This window comes from Zootoca vivipara, chromosome Z1 (assembly GCF_965207765.1).
Source record: "Zootoca vivipara chromosome Z1, rZooViv2.hap1.1, whole genome shotgun sequence".
Taxonomy (NCBI): Eukaryota; Metazoa; Chordata; class Lepidosauria; order Squamata; family Lacertidae; genus Zootoca; species Zootoca vivipara.
Window position 1 is genome coordinate 47,060,532 of NC_142583.1, and position 23,475 is coordinate 47,084,006.

Genomic DNA, 23,475 nt, shown 5'->3' on the forward strand with positions numbered 1-23,475 from the left:
ATTATATTTGATTCCTGACACATGCTGTTAAGGCTTTTCATGTATCTTACTTGTGTGTGTACATGGAACCTTAGAAACATTAGATGATATATCTTGAAACTTTAGAAGATAACAATGTACAGGCTGATATACCTCCCCACATCCATAAGGATATGGTTGCATCCAAAGCAGGCCAAAAACATAATTTCTTTCCCAAGAGTTTCTTGTATCCTCTTAGTCCAGTAGAAGATCTGGATGGACCAGCTTTCAATGAGAATATTCTAGAATCCTGGGGCTCCTCCAGATGACCTTGATTCATCTTGATTTGCTTGCACACATTGTACATGGGGATTATGCAATGCCCACCCTTTATTGAACCTTCATCCTGGTCCACTTGCGCATATGTTATATGTCTTCCCATCAGTCAGTCATTTATCCTACTCTTTTAAATGCATTTTACCTTTCCTTAACTACAAAAAATGCAATTTTTAAAACAGCTGATATGCTGCACTAGTCAACCTTCATCCACTTGAATTGCACACACATTTTTTGGTAGGCGATTGCATCCCTCCCACAAAATACTGACAGTTGAGAGGCGACCCTGGCAAGGACGAATTACTGGTTTGATTCTAAACAGTTCAAGAAATGCACCTTTTTGGCACTATGCGCCAGCAACTTAAGATGCCTAGAAATATGATGGGTAAAGTTAACACCAACGTAACTGTTGAAACCATGTCCAGAAAGAGCCTTAGAAGCTGGCCACTGAATTTGAAGCTGAGCAGTTGACAGTGAGCCAGGGGACATGGTAGGGTGCTGTTTTAAGCTTGTTGGGTTTCCTTTGGGAAACTTAAATGTCATTTGTGAGCCACTAGATGGCCATCTCTCTTCCAAGCTGGGGGGGGGGCAGGGTCAACCTCTCACATTTGCTTCAAATGATCAACATGTTTCATTTCAGTACTGCTTTAGAACAAGGGTATGCAATAGTCAGCTATAAAAATGCAGATTCTTCATAAGAAAGGAATACAGCCCAAGGAAGAGAAAGACTTGAGAAATCCTGGAAATGGAAGGGATGCAATGCAAAAATGATAATGAAAGGCAGAGCCCAGCTTGTAGAGATGAAAGGAGACAGAGAAGAACTTGGGCGCCCATATGAAAAGTGTCTGAAGATCATGGGTTTTGCTTGGAACATAGTGTCTGTACTTTAGGAAGGAATCTTAAAAGGGAACATAAATTGTAAAATGAGTTCTCTGAATACTTTGATGTGGTTGGTTGTGTTTCATATGAATTTGGTCAGAGAGGGTGGAAATGTCCTCCAAGGTCAATGATCTGAAAACTGCCAGAAGAAGATTTATGAAGGTTTTCAACTATATTGAGCACTGCTTGAGTTGCCATTCCACATCCTTGTGTACTCATAGAAAGAGCCAAAAATAAAATGTAAAAAGGTTATTTGGGTAATGTGCAGCAGTGATATAGTTATTATTTATGTTCTTAACAGAGTGGAAACTATTCTGGCTCAAATGGAAAAAAAAACAATTCTTCAGCTTTTTTTTTTAAAGGAAAGATATCACTGCAACTAGGGATAGGCAAATCTGTCAATTTTGTTTCTTAATTTTTCCAGTCTTAAGTTCAGTTTTCAACATTTCCATTTTGCAAATTTCTTTCAAAACAAATCTCATGAAAATTTCTCAGCATTTTTGTGTGAAATTTTTGTTACACATTGCCCAATATGCTCACTTTTTTGCAAGGCAGTTTCCCCTAATATAATGCATTTTTTATTTTATTTTCACCAATATCCACATTTGATTTCCTTCCCACCCCTGGTATCACTGAAAGTTCATCTTTCATCCATTGTGCCCAGTGGCCTGGTGTTGTTGTTATTGAATTCTAGGTTGGTACATAATAAGGGCATGTTGCTCCATGATGCGGGTCTGTATAACTGAGACCTGGTTGGGGGAGCTGGGTGGACCAGACCTGGATGAACCAGACCACAGTTCTTCTGTACCTGGGTACTCTCTGCAACACCAGTCCAGTCCAGAGCTGAGCAGACCAGAGGGGCACCTTCCTCATATCTCTTATTTTCAGTGCAACTTCCTACAAAATGCCAGGGAAGGTTAAATAATACATTTTTAGTCACTCCAATACTGTAAATGCTGCTGCTGCTGCAGGAAAACAATGGCAAATATTCTGAGATATTCTGTGTCTGCAAATTAAGATGGAGGAAATAATGTTAGACCTACGTTATAGGGTCATGGTAAACATTAAAGAAATAATAGATGTGGAAATACTTTGAGAATTCAGGAAAAGTATTAAATGAATACTAAGATAAAAGATAAAGGTAAAGGACCCCTGGACAGTTAAGACTGGTCAAAGGCAACTATGGGGTGTGGTGCTCATCTTGCTTAAGGCTGAGGGAGCCGACGTTTGTCCACAGACAGATTTCTGGGTCATGTGGTCAGCGTGACAAAACTGCTTCTGACGGTTTATACAAATACTGTAAAGTTGAAGAAGCACTTTGAGCATTAGTTTGCATTTTAATTTGATCTGCCATTGCTGTTCCAGTGATTCCATGCCGCCACTCCTCCTTTCTGAGTAAAGAGCATTACTGCACTTCATTGCAAACGTTTACATATTTTTACCTTATATGTCCAGTCTTCCTGCTTTGTTTCCTAAGGTGGACTTTCCTGTCATGCATTGTCTGGATAGCATGAACATGCTTTTTTCCTTTCTTTCACCAACTCTCATTCTTGACATACTCTGCAATCTTCCTTGACATACTTTGCAAGCCATCGCACATACTGACTAAATCACATCTGATTTGTAATTGTTTTAGTTAAGCTAACTAACATGGAAGTCCATGGTGCATGTGCCATTTTTCACAGCTTTGTTTCATTATTTTGGCTTAGAGGGTGATAAATGTAGATTTTATGGGGATTCCTCAGATACTTTCTTATGCAGAGATGATAAGAAAAGACCTAAAATCCAGTACATACTTTTCCCGGGCAAACTTTGTGTTGAAGCGTTGGGTATAAAAGTTTTGAATGAATGAATGAATTCATGTGCAGTCCACAATGCTTATTACTCAATTCACACTTTTGACAACCCACCCACCTTCAGCAATGTGCAATTTTAAATGTGTGAATAACTATATATACTTTGCAATATAACACGCCCACGAAAGAGGTTTCTGTTCACGCTATACCATAGTTGTAAAAGTATTACCACAGCTTTCTTTATCTGTATTCTACCTTTTAAGTTTCCTGTCTGTTAAACCTACCTAGGTAACAGTAGGGAGTAACCAACACTGACTTTCAATCCAAAATCTATATCAGGGCAACCAAATTAGGCGAACCAAAATGCCACAAAACACTGTGCAAACATTCAAATTCCCCAGAGCCCTTTATCAAGCTATATGGCAAAAAGGAGGAAAGATGCAGCTGGGAGAGGAAGAGGGGGAAATATGTTGGTGGGTGGTGAAGACATGGAGTCTGCATTTAAACACGATCTAAGGATCCCAGCTCCTGCCAACCTAGCAGTTCGAAAGCACGTCAAAATGCAAGTAGATAAATAGGAACTGCTACAGCGGGAAGGTAAACGGCGTTTCCATGTGCTGCTCTGGTTTGCCAGAAGCGGCTTTGTCATGCTGGCCACATGACCTGGAAGCTGTACGCCGGCTCCCTCGGCCAATAATGCGAGATGAGCGCGCAACCCCAGAGTCGGTCACAACTGGACCTAATGGTCAGGGGTCCCTTTACCTTTTAAGGATGTAGCAGACACTCTGGTGAGGGTGAGGGTTTATAAACTACAGTGCCCAGAATTCTGTGAAGGAAAGAAAGTGATTCAAATGTGCTTTAAAGGTATAGTGTGTAAACAGCCTGGGTTAGGTGCTATGTACGGTAGGTTTCAGGTCGTATCCAAGGCTGCCATGAAGAAGGAACATACAATGATTTGAAAATGTAGAATTTGACTGTGATGTAACTGAGGTAACCTGAGCCAGACAAGGATACTAAAAGTGATGGGTGTTTGTGCTGAGTAATAGCCAAAATGTATAGGACTGAATGTGGGCCAACCAAAACTGGGGGAAATTCATTCTTGAATATTTAAAAGTTTAATGTTGCTATGATTTGAACTGCACTTACTGGAAGTTCCGACTTATACATTAGTTTCTAAAGAATGGTAAAATCGCTGTTTATTCATTAAGTTGTCATGCAGATGTCTGGGATTCAGCTGCAGAAAAGTCCATTATTTCATCAATACAGTAACCAAATGAGTGGGCATGTTGCCCATAAAGGTGTGGCATTTCTCAAAGCATGGTTTACATTTTAATATATTATATGTTGGTGCTTTAAAATAATGCATGATAATTGAGAACATCAGACATTTTGAAAAATTATCAATATTCAATACCAAACTCATATATTTTCAAGCTCCATTCATTTTTGATAGATCATTTTTGCCCTCCACCAAGTTTTTGATGTTGTTATCATTAATTTATTTATGAATTACCTTTTACCTGCGTCCCAGGTGATTTACAGATATACCATAAAAACAGCTATATTGCAAGTATATCCTGTATTTTTAAGTAGAAAGAAAACAAAAGGCAGTTTAAAAAAATAGAAAATAAACACCTAGAACAAACACCTTTTCACCCTGGTGGAAAAACTTGTTGAAAATACCTTCATTTGTTTGTGTCTGGTAGGAAACAATTTTGCCCCAGTGGGCCTGATCCTTATCTCTTTTCCCTGCCATGGGCCAACTCTGACATCACACCCTGAACCTACCAATCATGATTTCCCTACCCCACCCCAGTAGATTTAAGGCTTTATACTTCTTTTGAATCCTCTGATTCCCACCCTCTACGCCTGCAAAAACAACAACAGGAAAAGGCCAACTTAACTAAAACCCAGAACTTTCTAATTACTTTAACTATTATATGTGACTTGAAATTGTTGTCAATCACTTGCTACTAGTGTAATTAGAAAATCACAATTCTGTAATATTCAGTCTTAATAGGAACACACACCTTGATTCATTTCCTTGTGAACTCACTACTTTGGTGTAGGGTTTGGCCTGTTTGTCCAATATGGAGAGATGAAGGGCACTGTTGGCATTTGATGGCATACACAATGTTAGATGAGCCATCAGAGAAACCAGTAGGAGAATACGTCAATCTCCCAGGACATTCTATACAAGATCTCAAAGTAGCTGTCTTATTACAAAAGAATTTCAGAAATAGTCTGGACAGAGAAGTTGCTGAATTGCAACTTATTACCAAACTTAAAACCATGGAGAGACCTGGTCTGAATAGAGACATTGGATTCTTATCTCATTATACAGTGGTACCTTGCAAGAGGAACGCCTCGCGCAGTGGAAAAATCGCAAGACGAAAGCGTTTTGCGATTTTTTAAAAGACTTCTTCGCAAGAAGAAGTAGCCGCTGGCCCTCAGTCTGGCCCGGGTGGGCAGCGCAGCCGGCAGCAGGCCTCGTCCGTGCCTCCCCACCACCGCATGCCCACTTCGCCCCTTTCCACAGCGGCCACTCCCACCAGCCGGCTGGCGCCGCTTACCTTGAGAACTCCGCCATCGCGACCGGGGGTGACGTCCACGGCCCCCGCTTCTGCCTCCTGTGGTGGCACGGCACTCATTGCCTCAGCCTTGGCCTCCTCGGCGGTCATGGCGGCCTCCGCAGCTCCTCCCCGGTGGGCTGTCAGGCAAGCACGGGCTGCTTCTCTCCCTTGGCGATCCGGCAGGAGCAGCAGCGGGGCTCACCAGACAGCCCTTGGTGGCAACAGCGGCGGCGCCTGAAGGAGCAAAGGCTGCGGCGGGAGGAGACCCCTGCTGGCCCTCCTCCTGCTTCCCCCTCCCCAGAGCCTTAAAAACTTCCGGCTGCGGCGGGTGAGTTGGCGCCTTTTTTGGCGCTTTTTTTTTTTGCCCATAGGAACGCATTAATTAAATTTCAATGCATTCCTATGGGAAACTGCGCTTCGCAAGATGAAATTTCCGCAATACAAAATGACTCGTGGAATGAATTAATTTCGTCTTGTGAGGTACCACTGTATATGATAAAGCTTTTTTAGCCATCTCACCCCTTGCTTTTCCCTGTAAGACCAATTGCAATCGTTAACAGTCGCCAACAGGTTTACCACACCTATCAGTCAATCACCCATCCCCACCACCCTTCTGAGTAATACCCCTCCCACTATATATAAGGGTCTGGTGACTTCTGTTTCAGTGTATCTGAAGAAGTGTGCATGCACACGAAAGCTCATACCAATGACAAACCTAATTGGTCTCTAAGGTGCTACTGGAAGGATTTTTTTAAAAAAATTGTTTCACTACTTTATTACTTTGTTACTAGCCAACAAGTATTTGAAGAGGCAGAATATGTTTAGGTTTGTTTAACTGCGACAATAAAAATTCACACCCAGTTTGTATAGGTTTTGTGCTACCTGGTACATATTGTTCTTTATGCTGGACATTTCCTTCCCGATTGTTTTCAGAAGCATTGCTCATATTTTACATGAAACATGACTCACTTATTTCCCTGTCATGGGCAAATATACAGTATGTCTTAACATCCCATCTGAAAAGTTCTCTGAACGTGCAAGGACATATGGAGGGGAGGGGGAGAGAGATCCAATAGGAAATGCTTATCAGTGGCAGGCGGGAGGGGTGTGTGACCTAGTCAGTTTACTCCCCCTTTCTTGTCTGTACAGCTTCCCCTCCCAGAGAACAGCTGGGCGACAACAAGGAAGCTGCAGTTTACATACCACATGAAACAGCCGGCTATCTTTTCACCTGAATCATAGGCTACATAACTTGAGACATTTTGGGAAGCCCCCTATTCTGTGAAGGATTCAAATACAAGTTCCATCACTTGCTGTATTCCGCATCACAGAGAGAAAGAAATGGATGCGTTTTCTGTGATGCTTTTGTGAAGTGTTGGTGGTCTTCTGCTTGTCTTGAATTAATTCTCCCACACAACGTATGTGACTTATTTTCCTTCATCTGCTTTAAAGGCCTTTAGTGAACACAACACCCGACAGATGCAGGTGGACATGGAGGATGAGAAGAGAACTTCAAGCAGCCTGTCACAGGTAAAGGAGTGCACTGGCTGGACATATGTGTCTGTGGCAATTGGACTTTTCATTTTGTGCTAGGACCAGTAATATTTTATCTTATATCAGGCTGTAATTGTTGCAGTACTCTAATGTAGAGGGTACTGTCTTAAAGGCACCCCGATTTCTCTGCTTCTTTGTCACATATGTAGAACTTTTTCATCTTCCTGCTATGAAAAGATGCACAAGCTTCTGCTACAATAAGTTTAAAAATAATAATAAACTATTGACAAACAACAAAATCAAAAGGGCTTCTTTCTTTATTTTTTTAAAGGTTGTTCTTTGTTAATGTAAGATATAAAAAGTATCTAATACTATATATCTATTATTGCTGTGCACTCTCGAAACTTATATTCTGGTAGTTTGCTTAAGTTACATTTTTCAGGGGGCTCCTAATTCACACCGAAACAGTACCTAATAGACATATGTTTTCTTTTCTTTTCATAGGATATATTGACAAAGAAGATGCCAGTAGGTGCACTGGAACAACAGATTATATCATTGGAAAAACAGAGGCAAGAGGTAATTTTTAAGCATTGTTTTGGACAAGCTGATGCCCTGCAATGGGTTGTTCACTTGGAGTTTTGGGTTGTAAATTCATTGTTGTAAATGCACATTAATCTTTCTGGAGGAAGTAGTGGCTAATCTTGGTTCTCCTATGCATGAATTGCATCATGCATGTGGTTGAAAATTGTGTGCATAATTATGGTTCATGTTTATATGTCCATGTAAAATGTATCAGGTATAGATGCCATAATAAAACCTAGTCTTTGAAGCAGCTTTGCTAGGCTTTCCCTACGCATTATGACCAATAGGTCTGGCCTCACGTGTTGACAAAAAAGATTTTGGAATCAAGGTGGCATATATCCACCTGTACAGTTGTCTATTTGAAGTAGCCATCTATTTGAAGTATTGTGTGGTCCAAGCCTGGTTTAAATATAGAGACTTAAGAAGGAAATTGTGCCTTGAAGTTGCCTATTGACATCACCTAAAAGGCAGAATGAGCAGGCACACAGTTCACTAGGTTACAATATCCCCACTATGATGTATTGTAATGTATTTCTGTTGATCTTTTCCCTCTAAATTTTCATGTATACATATAAATTAGTACCGTATATGCAAATGTTATGCAAATCTATGGCCTCTTTTGCCCTTTTTCTTGGTAGTGTGTTGTAAGGGGCTATCTGTCGGGAATGCTTACATGATAAATAAGGATGGGAAAGAAGCACGTTTCATGCTGCTGTGAACTAAGTGAACTTTCAGAGCTGTGAGGGAAGTCTGCTCATCTTAGAAATCCCTGCAGGAAGTTTTGTGTTTTAACATTTGCATTTCCACAGCATTAAGCCTCAGTCAGCTTCCACTCCCCATTCCTCTTGCCCTAGCATTCATACCTATGATTTATATATCATACAAGGCAAACGGGATAAAATCTTATTGTAAATGTTTTGAACGGTAATACAAAACAGCTGTAAGTAGTGTAGTTAAGAGGTTGGAAGCAGATATAATCAATAAAACCTTAAATGACCTGAGGCTTCCATGCTTTAGGAGCCACATTCTTTCAATGACTCTTGCATATCTCAGGAAATACCAGTGTTGGGGAAGAAGGCCCTGTAGGTCACAGCTCACAGCAGCTTTGAAACTTCCCACATTTAAGAATCTACCAAAGTCCTGTCCTCTGTTTCTTCTGAAATGTTTTCTCTCATGATGGCTGATTGAGCATTATTTTACTTACATTTGGTTATATTAAAATTTAAAATATTTACGTTTTATCACTATCCCTGTTCTGAGAAGCAGGAAATAAGGCAAATGAAATCTCTAAAATAATATGCCAGTTCCAAGATTAAAATATAAAACCACTGCACGTTTCACACTTGTGAGAATAAATAATGTACCTAACACAATTAGTTAATAATTTCAGCTGCTGGCAGTGAACCATCAATGGGATCAGCAGTTCAGGCGAATGAAACAGCAGTATGGAAAAAAGGTAAATTTCTATTTAAGTGTGACAGAAGTGGAGGCTACCTTTCTATACTTTTAATTTGTTTTTGTTTTTGTCTTGTCTCATTTTTAAGAAGGGGAAGGTAGAGTACAGAAAGGGTGGGCAAGGAACAAAAACATATACTGATTTTGAAAACCTAGCAAGTGCATCCGATGTAGGTTTGAGGTGATGCAATCTTTTGCAGATTACGAGTCTACCGCTCTTAACCACTATACCACAGGTTAGGGCAGGCATCGGCAAAGTCCGTCCCTCCAAATGTTTGGGACTACAATTCCCATCATCCCTGACCACTGATCCTGTTAGCTAGGGAGGATGGGAATTGTAGTCCCAAACATCTGGAGGGCTGGAGTTTGCCTATGCCTAGTTAGGTAGTGAAATTCAGAGATGGCTGGCACTGTTTACCATTAATTGTGGTGGTCTTCCTCCCCCACTCCCTTTGCTACTGCATGTGCACCTTCAGCATATAATGAAAACTATGGTGAAGATGCCGGATGCATTTTTGGTGAGGTGTGAGTTTTACAATTTAGGGACTGCCGCAGTGCCTCCACCGCCCTGAGCTTCTGCTGATCTTAACACCCAAGAGGATCTCCAGATGGATTTGGTGTTGCCCTGGAGCACTGTGGGGTAAAAGATGGTGGCTACTACAGTAAAATGGCCACGCCAAATGATTCTAGGTTCAGGTAGTTTGGAGAAAAGAAAGTGGCAATGGGACCTATGGAAGAAGAGAACTAGTCTTGAAGCTGTTGCCAAAGGTAATGGAAATGAGAAGAGCATGATACTGCGGTTAAGGCTGAGCTGTCCCGTGCTCTTCTATTTCCCACCCCAAAATGTTTGCTGCTTATGAATGGGGTTGTGAGCTCAGGAGGTTATCTGGTCTTTGCTCTAGTCCTTTGTTTAAGTTGGGTAAAGCTGAGGTCTGGGTCTGAAAAGGTTAGTGTTTTAGAACATAATAATAATAATAAGAAGAAGAAGAAGAAGAAGAAGAAGAAGTTGTGATCTAGCACTTGGTAACTTGGTTCCCAAGTTACAGGGAACCAGGCAGAGGGCCTTCTTGGTAGTGGTGCCTGCCCTGTAGAACGCCCTCCCATCAGATGTCAAAGAGAAAAACAGTTACCAGATTTTTAGAAGACATCTGAAGGCAGCCCTGTTTAGGGAGGCTTTCAATGTTTAATAGATTATTGTATTTTATTTTTATGTTGAAAGCCGCCCAGGGTGGCTAGGGAAACCCAGCCAGATGGGTGGGGTATAAATAATAATAATAATAATAATAATAATAATAATAATAATAATAATAATAATAATAATAGCAAGTTTTAAAAGTACTTTGCACACAGCCTTTCAATACAGTGGTACCTCAGTTTACAACCACAATTGGTTCCGGAAGTCTGTACTTAACCTGAAGCATACTTAACCTGAAGCGAACTTTCCCATTGAAAGTAATGTAAAGTGGATTAATCCGTTCCAGACGGGTCTGTGGAGTACTCAACCTGAAGCGTACTTAACCCGAAGTATGAGTGTAATTGGTTCTGGAAGTCTGTACTTAAACTGAAGCGTACTTAACCTGAAGCAAACTTTCCCATTGAAAGTAATGGAAAGTGAATTAATCCATTCCAGATGGGTCCGCGGTGTTTGTAAACCGAGGTGGTTGTAAACCGAGGTATGACTGTGATCTGTATAACAGTCCTGTAAGGTTGGCTAGTATTAACCTTATATAACCAATAGGAATGTGGGTCAGTGGCTGAAGATTAGAATCAGCAACTTGACTTTTTCATTTTTAGTTACCTGAAGTAAGATTTAGATCAGGGATTTCCCCTCATGCAGCACAGCTAACTATTATACCTGTTCTATATAGGTTTATCATTCCCCATGGGACAGCTCATCACAAGCTTCAGAGGCCCAGCAGCTTTTGAATTCTAAATCTCATAAGCTTAGTCATACATCTTTGTCCTGAAATGTATTTTACAGCATGCGGCAGTCCCTGCATTCCCCCCACATTGACCATTGTGTTGCCCAGCCGCTGCTTCCTGGTGAAAGAAAGGGATCTATCTTACTTCAATTATCCTTGTGTCACATTGCAGGTCACAGATGTGAAAGCACAACTGGAAACAATGCAGAAGAGTGTGAAGGAACTGGAAAAAGAAAGGCACCAAATGCAGCAGGAGTGTAGAAGGCTGGAAGCCCTGGCTACAAACAACCTCCTACAGGAAATGGTAGGAAACGGTTGTTTTACTCTCAACACGGTGGGGGTGGGGATTTCAGTATTCATTGGTCTAGTTACAAGTTGTGTTTGCAGTTCAAAAATGACTGAGCCCTATAGTAGTAGAAAGGTTATCTAGCTTACAGTTTGTGTTACTCTTAGACAAAGAAAAAGAGAACAAATGCTTCTATAGATGTTATATATGCATTTATATATATGCAGCTATTCTCATTCATGAGAATGAGGAAAAATCCATACCCACTGCCTTTCTTCGGGAGAAGAAAATGCTAAGGAGTAAACCCTACACAAGTCTGGAGTGGAGTCCCTAAGGCAGTTGGATGGTGTTTTGTATGCCTTCTTTTGGCAATTCCTGCAGCCAAGCTGGTGACAAATGCATTGCCCTGTTTTCCTTTGGACCTCATCAGCACATACATTGCCCAGGCTTGCACCCCAGAGAGGTCACTTTGGTGCTGCCAATGCAGCAAAAACAATTCAGGAGAAAGCAGTTAAAAGTCTCTGCAGCCACAGCAGGTGCTGTGATTCTCCAGAGGTTTGACTTCATCCCTGGAGGAGCACTCCATTGCCTCTCAAGAAAGAAAAATGCCAACAGCAATGCATTTATATATGTTGAGCTATCACTTGGGTTCAGTTTCAACCAACTCTTTAATAACAGGAGCTTTGCAATCTCACAGATTCCCCCCCCTCAATGTTTTCTAAGTAGCATAGGACCAAACAGATGAAGGCTTTTGTAGGTCAATATCAGAGAGCTGTTGTGCTCATGTCCTGCTTATGTGCTTCCCATAAGCATGTGCAAACAGAATGCTGCACTAGATGGACCTTTGGTCTGATCCAACAGGGTTCTCCATAACTCCCCAAGGGCCATAAATTCAGAAATATGTGAAATTAAAATATTAGAATGTAAGAAAATCTAATTCGCATGCTAGTTTTGACTAACTAGAGGCAGAAAAAGCATTTGCAATGGAGAAGCCACGTATATCGGTGGCCTTAGGAGGGACCATGGTCCATTGATGTACACACTTTCTATATGGAAGGTTCCAGATTTAGTCTCTGTTATTTCAAGTGTGGTCTGAAGGCACATGAGACCATCTCCTTGCGGAAGCTAAGCAGGTCTGGGTCTAGTCAGTGTCTTGTAAAGGTGACATGGGAATCACATGTGTGTTAGCTTGGGTTGCACAATGAAAGAAAAACAGAAAATAAATGTAAGAAAATAAATCAAGTTGCACATGATGGGAAAGGACCTTTGCCTGAGACCCCGAAAAGCCACTATTGGCCAAAGTTGGCAATACTGGGCTATATGGACAAATCATCTAACTTCATCTAGATGTATCTTCCTCTTTTCTGGTTTTCAAAAACAAATTATTAATCTATTTTCTAGCAGACGACTGGTCTTTCAGACAGAGTGAAACTACCCTTTTCCTTACAGAATCTGGCACGTTTGATGTTAGGCAGGTATCACTGGAGTGACTAAGACTGTTAATTTCATTTATTTATAGCTCTTGACCTCGGAAGTCAGTTGACTTTAGAGAAAACTGAAGTATTCCGTTTACATTTCAAGTTGGAGAAAGTCTTAGGCTAAGCTGTCATTGAAGCACAGCCAGTTTTACCATTAGGCAAAATGTGGGGTCCACCCTCAAGCAGCTGATTTTTGGTGTCATGAAGGGGCAGACAATTGGGGAAGAGCCACTTTTGAGATTCACCCATAGCTTTTCATGCTGTGTTTTTACTTCCTCTTGTCTGGACTTTGTGTCTGGAATTGTTCTTGTTTTAATTATGTTGTAACCTACCCTGGAATCATATGATGAAGGGCGGCCAGAAATATTTCAAATAAATCTGGGGGGATCTCCTCCTGCTTTGTCCCCCCCCCCAGTAAGTGCTGTCTGCCTTGAAACTGTAGGGTGGAACAAATTCAAGATAAAATACAATTAAATCCCCTTCCTAAGATGTCATTGCTTTGGCTGGGGATTGTGGGGCTACTCTAGTGCTACAGCCATGACCTCTGCTGCCTCCTCGACAGACACATCGTCCAACAACAAGGCCTTCAGGGTGGTATTTATAGATGTGAAGGGGTAAGCTCTATATTTCTTCAGCTACCTCATGTAGTTTTATGACCTATATGTGCCACATGAGAGCCCAAAAGGTAGTCAATAGAATTTCATCAGACTCTGGGATGAGCTATCCATCAGTTTTGCTGCTATTTTCTTCCCGAGAAGTTTGGCATACTTCCTTGGAATAATAATAAAAAAATACAGCACATCTGTCAGACCAAAAAAAATTGCAACCATCTGCACTTTATCAACAATCTATGTGTTTTTACATTCCAGAGAGACAAAAAAATACTAAAGTAAGAGAATAGACTTCTGAAAGAAGAAACGTCCTTAGCAAATACAAAAAAGATTCATTATGAATGTGAAATAAGTTGGCTTAACAAAGTAAGGATATTCTTGTTTCAGAATATTTATCTCTTTGCTTTGAAATCTTTACCTGCTCAGGTAAAGACGTTTATCCATTTGGCAGCTATTGATTGTAAAGTTGGTAAGCATTCTTTTTGTCACCTGCTGCACTAATAGCTTCTGAGAACACAAGGTAATAAATTACACAAGAACATTATTTTCAAAGAGCATGCTTAAGGTGGCTGTCTTTATTTTAACAGAAACACAGCCATGCAGGGTCCCGATCCTTATTATGTTGCTGGTCCAGATTGGGGGCTAGACCAGTACCCCACTGAAAATGATCCCTAATGCTATTTGCTCCCCCAGCTGCTGTTTGTAGCAAGTAGCACCTTCAGTGGCAAATAGCAGCTGTGCATTTGCATATGAGATTTTAAAGGAGAAACCAGGTCAGGAAGGGGGGGGTTGGTATGGGGAAACATGTTTGAACCGAGCTTGTAGTTTGTCCCCCCTTCACTCTAGGTGACGTGAAGACTATTATAACAACAACCTACATTATTGCATGTTTACTCTGAGGAAACACCATTTGTGTTGCACTTGATGTGAATGCTGGGGAACACAAACAGGAGAGAGCTGTTGTGCTAATGCATTTGCTTGTGGGTTCCCATGGACATCTGGTTGGCTTCTGTGAGACAGAATGCTGAACTTAAGTTTTGAGGAGATGGGGAAGCTCCAAAATGCAACTCTCCAGCCCTCTATATCTGACTCTTGGGACACTGTCCATATCATGTCTCGTCTCTCCAAGCCACACTTCTCTCTGGCTATGCTCCACTCTCTCCTCGTGTCCTTGTGCCTGACTGGATTGTTTCCTTGAATTGTACTCACCTTGATGGGGGATGGAGAGATGTAAGGTGTGTTTGTGTGTGTGGAAACCTGTGGCTTCTGTGTGGCTGGAATGTAGCCTACTGAACGAAGGTAGGTGTGAGGGACAGGGGATATCGCGAAGTCCCTCCCCTCCTGAGTTCAAGCCCATCCCCGAGCACAGGGGAAAGCAGAGAGAGTTCCGATGCCAGTGGGGAAGCAGGAAGTCGTGTCCGAGGCTCAGGCAAGGTAGAGGAGCCAGGGTCCCAGGTGGGACAGGAAGGGGCGAATAAGGGGGGAGACCCATCCCCCCAACTCCGGAATTACGCAGAAAGAGGAGGGGAAAGAGGATGGGTCTGCCAAAGCTTTTGTGTTGGAGAAAGACGCGCCAAAAGCCATTCGGAGGTTCTGAAACCGACTGACCACATCACTCCGTGTAAATAGCAATGACTTCAGCACTGTAAATACGCAGCACCAATAAAAGAATAAAATGCAGAGCTGCGTAGCGTCGTTACTCTGAAGTAGCCCACTCCGGCCACTGTGACAGCAACCTCCGAATCCTTTTTGGGCTACTTTGGAGTTGCCGGGATGAGCGTGTCAGAGGCGGAGAGATGGCGGCAGATCGCGGAGCAAGCCCAGCAAGAACTGCAGCAGCTGTCGCTGCAGGCGCAGGGGGAATTGAAGGCAGCTAAAGAAGAGACTAAGAAGGTCCAGGACGACCGGCTACAACTTGCGGAACAGGTGAGAGCGCTACAGGAAAGAGAGCAGGAATTAAGGGCGGTGGCGGTAGACCTCCAAAACAAGCTGGATGCAGAGAAAAACAAGGCGGGAGGGGCACCGCAAGTCCAAGTGCTGCCAGGAAGGAGAGCCGGGACCCTAGTAAGCAAGTTCAATGGAGACCCGAGGGAATATCAGGGCTTTGAGACTGAGATTGTGTATGCTCTTGAGCTGCACCACGATGAGTTCCCTGATGATGAGCACAGGGTAGCGTTTATTGTGGAGCACCTTACCGGGGCAGCCAGGGAGTGGCTAAGACTGTTAATCGCAACAAAGAATCCTTGCATGAAGAATGTCAAACTATTTCTAGAAGGTTTGAAAACGATGTATTCGTCCGATAGTCATATGGACCAGACTAAGGAGGAACTTCATAATTTACGCCAAGGAAATATGACAGTTCGCGCGTATTGGGCGAAATTCACCATGCTGGTGCACAGATTGGGGTGGGAACTAGAGTCACCCCCAATGCAAGCGGCGTTCTACTTGGGGTTGCATGAGGAGGTGAAGGATGAGCTCTCGAGAGGTCCAAAGCCCAGTAATATGGATCAGCTGAGCAAAGCGGCTCTGGCGGTGGGGGTGAGACAGGAATCCCGGTGGAGCGACAAGCAAGCAACGCGCGCAAAGCGGGCTTGGTTCCCACGGTCGCAGGAGAAGCCACTCCCCCAACAACCCTTTCAAGCCACGCCTGGGGCCAGCCAGGACCAGGAACCCATGCAGATTGATAGCGCGCGCGCGCGGGCTTTTCAAACCCCAGCGGCGCCAAGACGCAAGGAGGGAAGGGGTGGGAATTGCTTTCTCTGCAACTCCCCCCAGCATCTCGTCAGAGACTGCCCTCATCGCAGAGAGTGGCAAGGAAAGGCGGGAACGGTTGTGCCCTCCCCCACTGAAGCAGCACCACAGCAGGGAAACGGGAAAGCCTGGCTGCAGGAGACAAGGGGCAGCAGCCAGGCACAGTCAGCAGACAACAGCCCCAGCCCACCCACCCGCACAGAGAGGAGCAGAGCCAGCCCACCCCTCCCAGAGCAGGAGTGGTTCTAGAAGTGACGCTCACGCTCCCAAATGGCTATCCCCTGACGGTCCTCGCCCTAATTGACAGTGGGGCGTCAGCGAACTTCTTCTCGAGGAACTTTGCAGAACAGCACCAGATCCAGCTTCTGCAGCTGGATTTTCCTCTGCACGTGGCAACCATTGACGGCAGAGAGTTGCTGGGAGGGGCCATCACCCATCAACCCCCCCCATGAGAATGACGGTGGGAAGGCACTCAGAGACACTGGCATTCAACGTCACCACCATCTCAGACCCCCCCCATCGTCTTGGGCATGAGCTGGCTGGCGCGCCACGACCCCTCCATCAGTTGGCACCAGAGATGCATCACTTTTGGATCGGACTTTTGCCTGGAACACTGCATGCAGCACCAACCAGGGGAGGGGCCTCCAATAGCCACGGTGGCCACCATGCACATCAAAGGGGGTGAGGCGATACCCAAGCCGTACTGGGACCTGCAGGAGGTCTTCAGCGAAGCGGAGTCCGACCACCTACCCCCACACAGGCCTTTTGACTGCCAGATCAACCTGGTGCCAGGGGCAACTATACCCCCAGCCAAGCTGTACGCCATGTCAGACCAGGAACTGGAGGATCTGCGCGCTTTCATCGACAAGAACCTCAAGCGGGGGTTCATCAGAGAAAGCAAGGCAGCAGGGGGCAGCCCGGTCTTCTGGGTGGACAAGAAAGACACGCAACAGCGCCGTCTTGTGGTGGATTTTAGACGGCTGAATTCAGTGACAGAGCCAGTGGCTTTCCCCATGCCCAGAGTGGACGATCTCCTGACAGCGGCACGCAGGGGCAAGATTTTCACCAAGCTAGACCTGAGGGGGGCGTACAACTTGATCAGGATCCGGGAAGGCGATGAATGGAAAACCACGATGTTCACGCCTCTGGGCTCTTTTGAATATCTGGTGATGCCCTTCGGGTTGCAAGGGGGCTCAGCATGCTTCCAGGCCTTCATGCACCACGTCCTGGGGTCCCTCCTCTTCAGGAAATGCTTGGTCTTCCTGGATGACATCCTTATCTATTCCGATGACCCAGTGCAGCATGTGAAAGATGTCAGGGAGGTGTTGCAGCGCCTGAAGGAGAACCACCTGTATGTGAAGCTGGAGAAGTGCAAGTTTCACACCAAGGAGGTGGACTTCCTGGGCTACAAGCTGTCAGACAAGGGGCTGGCGATGGACAAGGACAAGGTGCAGGCCATCCTGGACTGGCACAGCCCCAGGACGCGCAAAGATGCCCAACGCCTACTAGGCTTCGCCAACTTCTACAGGAAGTTCATCAAGAACTTCTCTCGCGTTACGGCTCCCATCACTGACTGCCTGAGAGGCATGCAGAAGTTCAGGTGGACACCAGAGGCGCAAGCAGCGTTCGAAAGCCTCAAGAGGGTGTTCGCCTCAGACCAGAACCTGTTCCACGTGGTTCAGGACGCGCCCCTACGCGTGGAGACAGATGCTTCTGATAAAGCTGTGGGCGCCATTCTGTTGCAACTGGACGCCAACAGAGAGTGGAGACCCTGTGCCTTCTTCTCCAGGAAGTTGACCCAGCCAGAGCGAAACTACACGGTGTTTGATCGGGAACTTCTTGCGATCCACGCTGCGTTCCAGCACTGGAGACACTTCCTGGTGGGCGCCAGGCACCCCATCCAGGTGTGCACAGACCACAAGAACCTGGAGTTCTGGAGAACGGCCAGGGTGCTCAACCAGCGGCAGATACGGTGGGCAGAGTTCTTCTCGAACTTCAACTTCTCCATACACTACATCCCGGGAGAGCAGAATGTCAGGGCGGATGCCCTATCCCGCAAGCCAGAGTACATGGAGGAGGAGGCGCCACCGGCACCCAGGCACATTTTCCCCCCGTCAGCATGGTCCTGCGGAGCAGCAGTGGTGAGCGAGGCAGAACTCACAGCACTGACGGCAGCGGATGAATTTGCCAACCGCATCTTCAGAGAACTGAGAGGGGGGGGAGCACGCAAAAGACTTTGCAGAACGCAGGGGGCTGCTTTTCTACAAGGGTGCACTGTACCTGCCCACCACCCAGCTTCGACGTACGGTCCTCAAGCAGATGCACGACAACCCAAAGGCGGGTCATTTTGGGAGGGACAAGACCACACACTTAGTCATGAGACACTTCTGGTGGCCGGGGGTGCGGGAAGATGTTTGAGACTATGTACGGGGCTGTGACACCTGCCAGCGGGCAAAGGTGGTCAGAGCAGCGCCACCGGGATTGCTGGAGCCCTTAGCCACGCCACACAGGCCGTGGGAAGTGGTGTCCATGGACTTTATCACAGATCTGCCTTCTTCCAGGGGCAAGACCGCAGTGTTGGTGGTGGTGGACCTCATGTCCAAAATGTGCCACTTTATACCGTGTGCCAGGGCGGTCTCTGCAGAAGAGACAGCCAAACTGTTTGTGGATCACGTATTCAGACTGCATGGATTACCTTTAAGGGTTATTTCGGATCGTGGCCGCCAATTTGTTTCCAGGTTCTGGAGGCGGCTCATGAACCTCCTGCAGGTGGAGGTCAGCTTGTCGACGGCTCGGCACCCGCAGACCAATGGACAGGCAGAGAGGGTCAACGCCATTCTGCAGCAGTACCTGAGATGCTACGTCAGCCAGAGGCAAACGGACTGGGTGGATCGCCTGCCACTGGCAGAATTTGCCTACAATAATGCAGTGCACGTCTCCACAGGGGTGTCGCCCTTTAAGGCCAACTACGGGCGCGACCTCAGATCTTTCCCGGAGAGGGAGGGGGAGGAGGAGGAGGAGGGCCCGCAGGCAGAGGATTGGGCAGAGGAGCTGGAGACGGTGCACCAGCAGCTCAGAGAACACATGGAGAGGGCCAAGGAAGCGTACAAAAAGGGGGCAGATCGCCACAGGCGACCGGGGGAGGTCATCAGGGTGGGGGACAAGGTTTGGTTGTCCTCGGAGGGCCTTCCCACCAGAGGGAGGTGCAAGAAGCTGGCACCCAGAAGGTTGGGCCCTTTCACGGTCACGCAGCAGGTAAACCCGGTGGCATACAGGCTGGCACTGCCAGAGGACATGAGGGTGCATCCAGTGTTTCATAGATCGCTGCTGTCGCCGTACAGGGAAAGCAGCAGGCTCCGAGACAGCGAACAAACCCCCGAGGGAGGGGGGCAGAGGGAAGGCAGGGAGCAACTCAATGAGGCCACGGCCATCCTTGATTCACGGAGAGGGGTGGGGGGCCTGGAGTACCTCATGGCATGGGAGGATGCTCCACCGTCCCAGAATGAATGGGTCCCAGCCACTCAGATACAGGAGGAATTCCTGGTAGAAGAATTTCACGCCCTCTTTCCCCACAGACCCAAGCCCTGGCACATGGAAAGGGAGGGGGAGGGGGAGGAAGCACGGGAGAGCAGTTCACCATGGCGCTGGGAAGCGGAGTTTGAGGAACCAGAGGATGAGGTATGGGTGTCACCGAGATCCACCCAGTCAGAGGAAGGAGCAGATTGGCAGAACATTTTTACCCCTACCAGCTCTGATGCCACGGACTTTTTGGGATTCCCGTCCTCCCAGGCGGAAGGGGGGGGGCTCGCAGGACTGGGGGGAGGTGTTCACACCAACGGGCTCGGAAAGCACTGAGTTCTTAGGCTTCCAGTCGTCACCGACACCTGGGGGGGACCTGGGGAGGGGTGAAGGAGAGCTTGGGAGGGGGGTGGATGTGAGGGACAGGGGATATCGCGAAGTCCCTCCCCTCCTGAGTTCAAGCCCATCCCCGAGCACAGGGGAAAGCAGAGAGAGTTCCGATGCCAGTGGGGAAGCAGGAAGTCGTGTCCGAGGCTCAGGCAAGGTAGAGGAGCCAGGGTCCCAGGTGGGACAGGAAGGGGCGAATAAGGGGGGAGACCCATCCCCCCAACTCCGGAATTACGCAGAAAGAGGAGGGGAAAGAGGATGGGTCTGCCAAAGCTTTTGTGTTGGAGAAAGACGCGCCAAAAGCCATTCGGAGGTTCTGAAACCGACTGACCACATCACTCCGTGTAAATAGCAATGACTTCAGCACTGTAAATACGCAGCACCAATAAAAGAATAAAATGCAGAGCTGCGTAGCGTCGTTACTCTGAAGTAGCCCACTCCGGCCACTGTGACAGTAGGAGTCATGCCCATCCACTTTTGGCTCTGGCCCTGACCACCCCTGGCATGCAGTCACTGGAAGGGAATGTGGTCCCTGAGCTGCAAGATGTTCTCAGCCCCTGAGAGAGGCTGATCCATATGATCTTTTTGATGTTCTAACTGATCTTGCATGATGCAACAAATGCTGTAAATATCATAGAAATGGGGAATCTGTGGCCTTCCAGACATTGCCGCCTATTGTGGCTGTTTGGTAAAGTGCAACTAAATCCCCTTAGCTCCTACTTTTTATGTTTACTTTCTGAATGCCACAAATTCTGATTTATAGTTTATATCATATCATATCTACTAAGAGTCATCTCAGTTCTCTGAACTGCCGTCCTTATGCAATCAAATGGTGGTGCGCTCACACAAGAGATAGATACACAAGAGATAGATACAGATACTTTTTTTAAGCCCAAAGGGAAGAGGAATGTGGGGTGACTGCTGAAAGGGTGAAAACAAACAGAAAACTAGGGCATGGCGAGGGAATAAATAATATGGACTGGAATTTTGAACAGGAACACTCAATGCTGCAACATTTTGTTACAAGACCCCCATGTATGTTATAGTTTATCTGTACTTTTTTGCCTTGTACTCAAGAGGCTGTGTGCCAAAATGATGGTCTCCCCCTGCCGGTGTCTCTTCCTCCCTTTCTCATGTACAAGAGAAATGGGATAATGTATGTCTCTCTTGATTATTTGGGGAATATGGCCCGGATCCAAATCTCCGCATCTTTAAGCAGCTGGAACTAGGTGTACGTAACCCACTTAGATACTCGGAACACCAAGAAGAAGTTGTTTGGGGAAGGGAAAGCAGGAATAATAAATCCAGTGCCCCTCCCTGGTCTTGAAACTATGATAGGCAGAATTAAAGTATTCAACAGGGGCTATGCATCACACTCCAGTTCTTGGAGCAGGGAAAGGAAAATCATACAAGCAGCAGCTGTTTGTACATGCAGATCCACACCGAGCTTCTGCACACAAACCAGCCCTGGCTGGATACTCCAGGTATATAGCCAGCTTCAAAAATGTTGCAAAAGAAGAATACTGTAGAAGGCAATTGCTGGAGAGGCATAAAGCATATTTCCATCAAGAGGCTACATAAAGCAATGAGGGTATTTCCTTTTAACCATATCTCCTGGTAAACCACGAACACTTCCTGAGGAAACACATTTCTCTGAAAAATAGTTCTATCTAGCTTTAAGCTAAGCGTCAAAACACAAAACTTCAAGCATGAAAAATACACTGTCATTAAAATAAAAATGTTAGCTCTGGTCCACTTGAATCCTGCAATTAATTACAGGTGGAGAAACAAAATGAAATGTCATAGGCTAGCATGCAAATAAATATTGACTTTCAAGAAGCTTATTGTTGTTATTTACAACCCAAGATTTTTGAGTCATGACATAAATTGTGAGAATCTGAGGGTGGCAAAACTGCCAACAGTATTTTTCATTGCACACTAGTGGAAAGTTATAGAAAACACCTCAGCATTTACAGCTTAAATGCCTCCTCACCACCCAGATGTTTACCTATGGTTTTAACTTTCATGATATCTTGAATTGAGAAGTAATTGGGAACTACCAGTGTAGTGGAGCAGTATGGTGGAGATGCCCTACCCTCAATGGCATTGTTGCAGCTTACTTGGATAGGGCAGGAAATTTATTTAATTTTAATATCCTGCCTTTACTCCAAGGAGCTCAAGGTGGCAAACATAGTTCTCCTCCTTCCCATTTAATCGTCGCAAGAAGACTAAGAGCAAAGTCGGCCCAAGGTCACCCAGTGAGCATCATGGTTGGGTGGGGATTCAAACCCTGGTCTCCAGTTTCCTGGTTCAGTACTCTAACCTTTACATCACAGTGACTGACTAAAGAAGTGCTATAGGAACTTACAGGTAGGTAGCCGTGTTGGTCTGCCATACAAAACAAAACAAAACAAAAATCCTTCCAGTAGCACCTTAGAGACCAACTAAGTTTGTTATTGGTATGAGCTTTCATGTGCATGCACTGGAGTGATTTTTTAAATTTTGTTTTATAGGAACAAATGATGCAAGAATCTGTAGGGCAACTGATACATTTACAACACAATGCTATACATGTCTGTTTATATGTACTTCCTGGAAAGTTTATATGTACTTCCTGCTGTGCAATCCTGTGCACACTTACCTGGTCCACTGATTCCCAAATAGATGTCCAGGATTGTGCTGAAAGAATGACATGTTTCAAATGCAAGGAGACTTAACATATGGCAAAAGAGAGATCTGGAAGTGGGGGAAACAGCTCTCATCATGAAGAAAAAATGACATAAGGTCATCTTTGGATAAGAGAGCCTTGAATACAGCACGCAAACGTATTGTCATCCCCACAGGTGTAAGCCACATGGTAACAAGAAAAGCCAAATGAGATCTCGTGCACATTTATTGCATGGTTAACAAAACATATTGAAGTCAGGTTACGATTTGGAACCAATTAGAGGGACTCTTAAATGTAAATGCACTTTGAGTTTGTTAGAATGTAAGGGTTTTTTTTGCCTTAGTTCCATTCCTCATCTAATTTGTGCTTAGTTACAATAATATGTCTAATTTAAAGCTATCAGTTTTTAAGTTATTTCTAATTTTGAGGAATTAGATAGATAGGACTGCATTGCGTTGGCATCCGTCTGTCTCAAGAGGCAATGGAGTATATACCCAGGGGTGAAGTTAAACTGCTGTGTTAGCAGCACTGGAGCAACCTCTCCAGGGCACAAAAGCCTGGGCAGTGTGTATGGAGGCCCTGGGCTGCCCAAATGACAAGACCCTGCTCTCAGCCTCACTGATGTGGTCAAAAGGAAAATAGAGCAATATGTTTGGCACCAGTTTAGCTGCAGGAATTGCTTGGAGGAGGCATACAAGGCGCCATCCACTCCAGGTTTGTGTAGGGTTTACCCCTCAGTCTTTTCTTCTTCTGAAGATAGCCTGCAAGGCTTCAGAT

The 23,475-nt window shown here is 45.2% G+C and overlaps 1 protein-coding gene across 2 annotated transcripts in view; it reads left to right on the top strand.

Annotated features, from left to right (window-relative positions):
• Positions 1-23,475, top strand: part of TNIP3 (TNFAIP3 interacting protein 3) — a 96,561-nt gene that overhangs the window by 36,561 nt on the left and 36,525 nt on the right. For both annotated transcript variants that reach the window (XM_088660372.1, XM_088660371.1), the window contains exons 4-7: positions 6,995-7,072; positions 7,541-7,615; positions 9,012-9,077; positions 11,171-11,302. In XM_088660372.1, coding sequence (XP_088516498.1) covers positions 6,995-7,072; positions 7,541-7,615; positions 9,012-9,077; positions 11,171-11,302 — 351 coding nt within the window. The remainder of the gene's footprint in view (positions 1-6,994; positions 7,073-7,540; positions 7,616-9,011; positions 9,078-11,170; positions 11,303-23,475) is intronic.